Genomic DNA, 10,177 nt, shown 5'->3' on the forward strand with positions numbered 1-10,177 from the left:
TAGTATAGGAAGGTCATGATAGTCCTAGAGAGCATGCAGAATAGATTTGTAAGAATGTCACCAGGACTGGAGAGTACTGAACATAGGCAGAGACCTTAGGCTGAGAGTGTCCTTCTGTGGAACAAGAGACACTGGTGGGAAACTTTATGAAAGTCTAGACAGGATTAAGGGAAAGGATTACTTCCCTCTGGAGGAAGGTCAACTGCAGAGTGACATAAAATTAAGGCCAACTGGTAGAAGGGTTAGAGGAGAATTGAGGAAGTATTTTTTTTCACCCAAAGAGACAGGAGTCTTCAACTTTCTGCCTGACAGAGTAGAAGTACAGGCAAAAGCTAAGTGGCAATAGCTTAAGGGCTACAGATCAGATTTAACAACAACACAAGGAGGACAACAACCATTGGTTAAAGTAACGTACTACGACACAGGTGGATGCCATTTGGCCTTTCAGATCCGTGCTGGCTCCCAGCAAAGCAATCCCAACTGTCCTATTCATGCTTTTATTTCCCTATAACCCTACAATATATTCCCTTTCTCTCTCTCCGCATGTCCATTCACTCCCTTTGATCCTTTTTGTCATTTAACCACACTAGGAGTAATTTACAGCAAACTAATTAACCTATCAGCTCATTTTTTGGGATGCTTGAGACAATCAGAGCACAGGTTCAGAGAGAGAATGCACTAACTTCACGTGGTCTGCATGTTCTCCTCGTGAACGTGTGGCTTTCCCCCAGTTTCCATCATGTCCCAAAGATGTGCAGGTTGGTAGGTTATACGGCTACTGTAAATTACCCTAAATGTGCGTGCTATTTATTCAGGCAGTACTCACCTGATTTGGGGAATGGGAATAGGAGGGAAATACCACCACTCTACAGGGTTGAGCAGCAAGCCACAAAGCCTTCTGATTTTCTTAGCAGAAATTCATGCACATACCATTTTTGTTTCATATCATAACCACCACAACATATACTCTGTTAATTAGTAATAGAATACCAGCAACCCATGGAATCTTACATGGAAAAATCCGGAATATAGAAATAGTAGCATTGCTGAGTGCTTTAAGACACAGTAGTAGTTTTAATCCCACAGTTAATAGAATACAGAAAAAGAATTTACAGTTTTTTAAATTAAAATTGGTTATTTTTATATAAATTGTTCCAGACCTTGCATTTAAGTCCCAAACTTGCTGGTCACTCTTTGCCAGCATTTTCTCCACTGTACAATAACAAAGAACTCCTCATGGACTTAGACTGAGCACACCCATAGTGATAATGTGGACAAGCTATTCAAATATTGACTGGGATAGAACAACATAAGCAGCAAAGTGTTAAGTTTCTGAAGTGCGTTTAGGAGAACTTTCTGATCAGTACATTTCTACCCCAAAGAGAAGGCAGCATTGCTGGACTTGTGAATGTGGCATGATGCAGGGTCAGTGGAACACAAGGATCAGTGGGAGAATGCTGAGGAAACAGTGATCATAATACAAGTTTAGAATAACTATGAAATAGGATAGAATAGGTAAAAAAAAAGTCAATTGGATGAGAACAGATCTGGCCTGGGACAACTAGAATGAAAGTTTGGTAGGCAAAATTTGAATTTAACCTTTCCAGTGGAGACTACAATCTACATACATTTCCATGTGGAAGAAAAGGAGGAAAATGAAAGCCATAGCTCCACATTGACCAAAAGAGTAGAATAGGGAAGAAGCGGAGAGCAAATGACAGAAATGCCAAGTTGTCAACACAAACGAGAACTAGGCTGATCACAATATTCAAAGGGGAAATAAAAAAGAGAAACAAGAGAGGTAAAAAGTACATGAGAAAAGACTGGCACCAAACAGGAAATCCAAAAATAACTTATGTGCATGACAACAGGAGACATGGTGCTGATCAGAGACCAAAATGGAAATTACTCCTGCATGGAGGGGGGCAGAGCAGAGGTACTAAATGAATGCTATGCATTGATCTATGCCAAGGAGAATGTTGCTGCGCCTCAGCAAAGGGAGTGCAGTGATATTCAGCATGGCTTAAAATTGATGAAAGTTGAGAAAGGCTAGCTGCATGTAAATCCCCTGGTCTGAATGGGATGCTTCCTGGGTTACTGAGGAAACTAAATTGTAGAGACACTGGCCATAATCTTCCAAATATCAATAGATTTGGAGCGGTGCCTCACATTGCACCCTCGCTCAAAAAACTGAATGTGAGAATAATGTGAGAAACCATGGTGTTGGGAAGTTCTCAAAACAATAATCAGGGACAGTAGTCACTTGCACAGATGTGACCATGATTAGAAAAAACATTCACTCACCGCACACTCACTCCTGACCAGACATGGTCCACAGTAAATTTTACTGCACTAGTTCTACAGAACAATCCAGCAAGTCCTACTCCTCTGCCTTCTCCACGTGGCCATACAAATTCTTTAAGAAACTTATCCAGCTCCCTTTTGAATGATTTCACTATAAATTTGCAATGCCCAATAAAGTGCCCAACTCCTACCAGCAAATGCTCATGGGTATCAGGTTTGTCTCTAATAATTCCATGGTTGAAGAGCAACACTAACATCTGCCACTCAAATTCAACCATTTATATTTGATTTGTAAAATGGTTATACAAATCAAACCTATCATTTAATGATTTGGAGCTTTTGTAGGACACATCCTTTCTCATTTTCTCACAAGCAGACTCAAAGTCTCCATGGGCAAAAGGTGTCCTGATAATTACTAAAGCAGTTTTGGTAGTTTCCTCTGTGATACAATTCCGATCCTTCCTGAATCTTGTGGAATTTGTTTTGCTGGACAGAAAGCTGTCATCCAAAATCTGAATTTTTTTGTTTGCACAGTTGTTCCGCAAATTCATTAAAACTGGAAAATTCATTTGTTCAAGTCGAACTGCTTTGGCACCACAACTTCCTGCAACAAATAAACTAAATTCAATCCTATATTTCCAACAAAGTATTTTTCCATTCAAGCCGCTGAAGCTTATTGTGAAAAAGTTTTGCATTTCGTTTTCTTCACTGTATCCTTATTGCCTTTGCCATCTTGATCTCCAGATGCTCCCTCCTTCTCATATGTTCTGCATCCTGAACCTAACCAATTTTGTACACTATCCCTTTTTATCCCATATTCCCTAATTTTTTTTAAGTATGCCAAATTCATCAAACACCCTTTCAAAGCCAAGATAAATCAACCACCCTTTCTACCAGCACATCAAAAAACTTATTAGTCAAACATGAATTGCTCTCCACAAATCCTTCATCAATCCATGCTTATTCAAGTGCCTGTTAATTTTCTCATGGATTACTGCTTCTGCAAGATGCCCTATCATAAATAATAAGCACACTAGCCTGGAAGTTCCAGGTTCACGCTCCTCTTTTCAGAGAAGATAATACCTGGTCAAAAAAAACAAGTGGTAATTTAAAATAAATTTATGTTAATGGCATTGTATTTGGTTCATAACATTAATTTTGTAAATTTCAGGCTTTAAGAAAAAGTGGTGACTGAGAAGGGAGATGAAGTTGGGTGCAGTGGATGAAGGTTTTCTACCCACAAATACCAAAGATACAGCATTGGGTAGCACAGTGGCACAGCTGCCCCACAGCAACCACACAGGTTCAATCCTGACTTTCAGTGCTGCCTTTCTGGAGTTTGGGCATGTGGGTTTCCCCCAGGTGTTCTGGTTTCCTCCCACATTCCAAAGACATGTGGATTGGTAGGTTAATTGACCACTGCAAATTGCCCCCAGTGTGTAGGTGAGGGTAGAATCTAGGGGGGAGTTGATGGGAACCTGAAGAAAATAAAATGGCATTAGTGTAAGTGGGTGCTTGATGGTTGGTATGGTCTGAGCTGAAGTTTCCATACACGTCAATGATTGGATTTTATAAAAAAGGACAAATGCATTTTCATTCCATCTTGAATCTAAAATGCATGTCATTCATACATTTAAAAACTATCAACTCTCACATTGAAAAACAAAGTGCTGTAAATACTTAGTAAAATAAGTACCTGTGCTGAGATAAACAAAGCCAGTGCCCCCATGTTAATAATCTTTCAAATTCTCTGCCTTTTTTTTTGTGTTTTTAACTTACTGCATTTTGTCTAAACACTTTTCAATAGCATTCCAAAATACCAAACACAGATTTCTTGCACAACCAGCTCAACTGGAAATATCCAAAAGAAGAAAGAAAACTAACTTGCATATCTCTCTCCTTCCCAGTTCTGACAAAGGGTTGCAAACACAAAATATTAACTGTTTCTCATTTGTATGGAGCACCTGCCATTATGTATGTAATTACTAACACTGGTTATGATGACCCCATAAGAACGTAAGGAATAGGAGCAGCAGTAGATCATCTGGCCATCTAGCCTGCTCTGCCATTCAATAAGATCATGGCTGATTTGGCCGTGGACTAACTGCGTTTTCCCAATAACCTTTAATACCCCAACTACGCAAAAATCTATCTTACTGGGTCTTAAATACATTTAATGGTAACCTCTACTGCCTCCTTGGGCAGAGAATTCCACCGATTCACTACCCTCTGGGAAAACCAGTTCCCCTTCATCTCCATCCTCAATCTACTCCCCTGAATCTTGAGGCTATGTTCCCTCGTTCTGGTCTTACCTACTAGTGGAAAGAACTTTCCTACCCCTATCTTAACTATCCTTTTCATAATTTTATATGTTTCTATAAGATTCCCTCTCATTCTTCTGAATTCCAGCGCATATAGTCCCAGGCGACTCAATCTCTCCTCATAGTCTAACCCCCTTATCTCTGGAATCAACCTGGTGAATCTCCTCTGCACCGGCTCCAAAGCCAGTGTATCTTTTCTCAAGTAAGGAGACCAGAACTTCACGCAGTACTCCAGATGCAGCATCACCAGTACCCTGTACAGTTGCAGCATAACCTCCCTGCTCTTAAATTCAGTCCCTCAAGCAATGAAGGCCATGACAAAATAATGACAACCAGAACACTATCTGATCTCCAATCACCAAGTCTTGAACAAACCCACAATTGGATTCAATCCACATGTCAAACCGTGAGACTAAACTAAGTATAACTGATCTGAAACCACAGCACAGTGAACAGACCTTCTGTCAATGAGTTCAGCTTCCTTCACAGGTGGCTGTTGCTAAACAGTGTCACTGCAGATATAGCTTCTCAAAATAGATCCAACATAATCTCAAATTAATTTAATGACATTTTCAAATCTTCTTCTTGGCATGGTGAAGGATAATTTACTTCCATTCCACTTAGGTGGGTTCTGAACTGGCTGATGAGGCCAATGTGATACTGCGACCCAAAAGGCAGTGAATGGGTGGTATGCAAGGTGGTGCCATGCCTGTTGAGCGTACACACACTCCTTCCAAAGGATCTCATGATTCCTAGTGGTTCTCCTTGATTGGCCAAAGACCGGGTACTCCACAAGTCAGTGGGGACGTTACATTTTACCTGTGAACATCTCTGAGGCACTTCCTCCACCTTCCAGCAACGCCTTGCTGTGCCCAACCTCAGAGTCCAGTGGCAGCCTTAGGGATCCTTTGCTCAGCTGGTCAGAAGATGTACTGACCTTGGTCACTTGCTCTATCAGTGGATTTGGAGGATTTTGTGGACTCAGCATTGGCAGTACCTCTTCAACATTATTTTTTAATTCACCATCACACCCATTCATTTTGTTAAAATTTATAATTAAACTTTAATCAAACTTCTTTTCCCCCAGCATAATAATGTCATGTCAGAACCTGAGACATTTAAACTTTAACCTGAAATTCATCTCCTAAAGACAATGGTACACTTGAATTCACAGTTCTGAAAATTAAATGTTCAGATCATTAACTGCCTTCTCTATTCAGACATGCTGTGTATTGGAGCTTTCAGCTTTTTAAAAAAAAAATTCCAAATTATTTTCCTTTTAAAAAGTCAGCATCTTTCATATCCTTTTCAGAATGTTCCCAAATCAGCTTATGGCCAACTCAATATTGTGCAGTCACTGTTGTAATGCAAGAAATCCAGCTGCCAATGAAGCAACAGCAAACTCCCATAAGCAGCTTTGTTCAAAACAAAGTGTTGATTGTGGGAAAAATATTGGTCAGATGTTCCCCATATCCTAGTAAAAGAAGTTGCGAGCATCAGTAAAGTGACTGTATGTAGACAAGTAAACAGGCACCACGAAATCCACCCTTAATCTACAAGGAAAAGTCTTTTTTTTCATTTATGGTAATGTTTACTTTTAAACTGATACCAATGTGGTACTCAACTCAATAGCCAGTGGAAAGAGATGATCTAGCAACTCTGTCCTGAATTACCAATTTGAGCATCTGGCTGTCTCTCTGAAAGAGACTGGAACAGACTGTGGGGAAAACGTAATGGGTGGCACAGTGATGCAGCAGGCAATGCTGCTACCGCACAACTCCAGTGACCCAGGGTCACTCATGGCCTTGGATGCTGACTACATGGAGTTAGCACATTCTTCCTCTGACCACATAGGTTTCCCTCAGATGCTCTTATTTTCCCTCACATCCCACAGACGTGTAGACGTAGGTTAATTGGCAAATGTAAATTTCTCCTACCTCCTACATACACTAGTAATATTGATGTGGGCAGGGGAGTGATGGTGTTAAGTTAATATGTGTGAGAGAATAGGCGACAGGAAAATAAGTGGGGGAATGCTATTGCTGTATGCTGGCATAGACTAATGGACTGAATGGCCTTCCTCTACGTTGCAAGTGTTGCAAGGAACAATGAGAAATGAGGAAGCGCAAAAGGAATCAATGGAAGTCCACCAATCCACACTGGCACTGGAGATGAGTCACAATTAAAATAAGCGGCACAGTAGCGTAGCGGTTAGCGCGACGCTATTACAGTGCCAGCGATCGGGGTTCAATTCCCATCGCTGTCTGTAAGGAGTTTGTACATTCTCTCGTGTCTGCGTGGGTTTCCTCCGGGTGCTCCGGTTTCCTCCCACATTCGAAAGACGTACGGGTAGGTTAATTTGGGGGTTTAAAATGGGCGGCGCGGACTCATTGGGCCGAAAGGGCCTGTTACCATGCTGTAAATAAAATTTAAAAAAATTTTAAAATGGTGCACAATCGTTGAACACTGAATTTTTCAACTCCCAATCATTCCAACATCCACAAATTCATTAAGACAGATATTCACACTTTCCCACACTGTGTGGCACAATAAGTGAGCAATTACACACAAGTTTAGCCATTTTCCATGTTACAAGCTTGTAATACTACAGGATTCTATCCGACCAGACCTGAATTTATGTATCTGACAGGCTTTCTGTAACATGTTGTCATTATCTAAGGTCTTAAATAGCCGACAGACCACCTTGACAAGGAGAACAGCACCAAGAACCAAACAAGAAAGAAACAGCTGCTTCACAATTTGCATTCAAAGTACCTGTCGATATAGTAATGGCAAAACACTTCTGTCACCACCTCCCTGCTTTACATATAATCACAACATAAATGTAGTTTAAAAGTAGATAAGCACTATCCGTGAAACCCATAACCACTGCTCAATTCAAGCACTCCTATACTCCATAAGGGAACTTTGAGCTTCTGAGATAAGAATGAAGAGATGGTACGCAGTCGCCTGGTAGAAGCAGGCAAACTTCACCTTACTGAGGGTCAGCGGGCGAGAGAGATGGGGGACCCCAGGGAGAAACTGAGCGGGCAGAGACAAGGTACTCCAGGGAACGATGGTTTGGGGGGGGGGGGGGGGGGCAAGGGAAGAAACAGGCAACCCCAGGGAATTGGAAGGTGAGGGGAGGCAGAAACAGGGGGCTGTCATCCAGCCCTCAGAGGGTACCTGCTCACTACCCCTCCCCCCCCCCACCCCCCCAACCCCCAATGACTTCCTGGAGACAGGCAGCCGGGTGGGGTGGGGAGAGGAGGGAGAGGGGAGAGGAGGGAGAGGGGAGGGAGGGTGGAGGAGAGGGGGAGAGGAGGGGAGGAGAGGGGGAGAGGAGGGGAGAGGAGAGGAGGGGAGGGGAGGGGAGGGGAGGGGAGGGGGGGGTGGGGGGATACCCCAGCCACAATACTACCACCTCCCCCCCTCCACTCCCGATCCCACTCCACCCTACCCCACCCACCTGCCCACGGTCTGGTTGGCCAGCTGCCGCATCCGATTGAACTGCTTCTTCATGATGCCTCCTGCCCGAAGCCCCCGCAGCGGCGCCGAACGCAAATTCAGTGAGAGGCCGTGCCTCGGCCCTGGGCCGCCGTACACACCATGGCCCAGGGACCCCTGTCCCCACACACCACCCGCCGATCGACCGCTCCTGCACCCACAGACCCCCCGCTCTCTGCCCGGGCCTGTGCTCACAAAACTCGACCGCCCCTCGCCGCGGCGGAAGTGATTGCGCGCAGCACTTCCGGTCCGGGCGCGGGCAGGGGAAGGCGCCTGATTCTGGTCCCGTCCCTGAGCTCCGCTCCCTGCGACTGCCGCTTGCTCGGCCCCTGGGAGGAGTCCCAAGGGTCGGGGGTACCCAGACTCGCTGGCACTGCCATTCCCGGGAGAGCTGATGGTTAACCCCCCCCCCCCGGCCCGCACACCTTGGCATCGCTCAGCGGGCCGGAGGCCAGACGGGTGGGGCTTCATTCGGTGAAGCGGCTTCACTTTCCTTCATTGACCGGGATTAGGGATGTTTGGGGTAAAGTGAGGGAATTAAAGTGGCGGGGGACAAATTGGGAATGGGTAGAATGGGCGGGGAGTGGAAGGGGATGAATTTGGTGGGGGATACAGTTGGGGGTAAAGTAGTTGGGGATAAATTGAGGGTAGGGATAAAATGGGTGAGGGTAAATTGGGGGTGATAAGTAGGGCGTGGGGGTAAAATGATGGGGATAAAAGTGGGTGGGGGATAAAAGTGGGGAAGATTGGGTTTGGGAGGTTAAGGGCAGGAGTAGAGTGGAGGGGATAAAGTGGGTGCGGAGGTAGTGTGGAAGGTAAGTTGGGTGGGGGATAAAATGGACAGATGTAGAGTGGCTGTTGGGGGGGGGTGGTGAAGTGGGTCGGGATAAAATGGAGAGGGTTAAAGTGGAGGGGAATAGAGTGAGGGGTAAGTGGAGGAGGATAGAATGGGCAGGGGGTACAGGGGAGGGGATAGAGTGGGTAGGGGTAAAGTTGGGGTGAAGTAGAGGGTGGGGTAAAGGGGAGGGAGGTGGGTGGGGTAAAGGGGAAGTCGGGTGACAGAAAGGGGAGGAAGGAGGAGGAGGGGTGGGGTAAAGGGGAGTGAGGGGTGGGAAGTGGGGAGGGTGGGAGAGAGTAGAGGAGGAAAAGGGTGGAGGGAGTGCATTAGAGGGAGACTTTAATTTCCCTAGTATTGACTGGACTTCCCAGAGTTTTAAAGTTCTGGACAGCATAGAATTTGTGAAACGTGTCCAGGACAGCTTCCTGAGTTAATATAGAGAAGGCCCGACTCAGGAGGGTGCAATGCTGGACCTTCTCTTCGGGAACAAGGTAGGACAGGTAACTGAAGTGGCAGTCAGGGAGCACTTTGGCTCTAGTGACCATAATTTTAGTAGTTTTAAGATAGTGTTAGAAAAGGATAGGACAGGTCCACAGGTTAGAGTCTTAAACTGGAGCAGGGCTAATTTTGGGGGAATTAGGCAGGATCTAGCAGAGGTCGATTGGGTGAGCCTGTTTGAAGGGAAAGGAACAAGTAGCAAGTGGGAGGCTTTTAAGAGAGTGATATTAAGAGTCCAGGAGCAACATGTTCCTGTTAGGGTGAAGGGTAAAGCTTGCAAGTTTAGGGAACCTAGGCTGACGAGCTCTGTTCAAGAAAAGGAAGTATGCATTGGATTTAGGAAGTCGGGGAAAAGTGAATCCCTTGATGACTATAAAAAGATTAAGAATGATATTGGAGCATGGGTAAGTACGTGGAACTATGATGTGGTAGCCATTACAGAGGCTTGGCTGTCACAAGGGCAGGAATGGCTGCCGGATATTCCAGGCTTTATATGTTTCAAAAGGGACAGAGGTAAAAGGTGGGGAGTGGCTTTGCTGATCAGGGACAGTGTAACAGCTGTAGAAAGGGAGGATGTCCTGGAAGGATCGTTTACTGAGTCAGTGTGAGTGGAAGTCAGAAAACAGGAAGGGAGCGATCACTCTATTGGGAGTATTCTACAGATCACCCAATAGCAGCAGAGACACTAAGAAGCAGATCAGGAGGCAGA

The 10,177-nt window shown here is 44.7% G+C and overlaps 1 protein-coding gene across 5 annotated transcripts in view; it reads right to left on the minus strand.

Moving 5' to 3' along the window:
- The window catches only part of arhgap17a (Rho GTPase activating protein 17a), a 126,796-nt gene extending 118,100 nt beyond the window's left edge, over positions 1 to 8,696 (minus strand). For 4 of the 5 annotated variants that reach the window (XM_052022369.1, XM_052022366.1, XM_052022367.1 and 1 more), the window contains exon 1: positions 8,095 to 8,291. In XM_052022369.1, coding sequence (XP_051878329.1) covers positions 8,095 to 8,147 — 53 coding nt within the window. In that variant the 5' untranslated portion in view covers positions 8,148 to 8,291. Of the gene's footprint in view, positions 1 to 8,094 lie in introns of all 5 variants that reach the window. The other variant, XM_052022365.1, reaches the window with a different exon arrangement.
- Positions 8,697 to 10,177: the final 1,481 nt, after the last annotated feature.

Source organism: Pristis pectinata, chromosome 8, assembly GCF_009764475.1.
Source record: "Pristis pectinata isolate sPriPec2 chromosome 8, sPriPec2.1.pri, whole genome shotgun sequence".
Classification (NCBI taxonomy): domain Eukaryota; kingdom Metazoa; phylum Chordata; class Chondrichthyes; order Rhinopristiformes; family Pristidae; genus Pristis; species Pristis pectinata.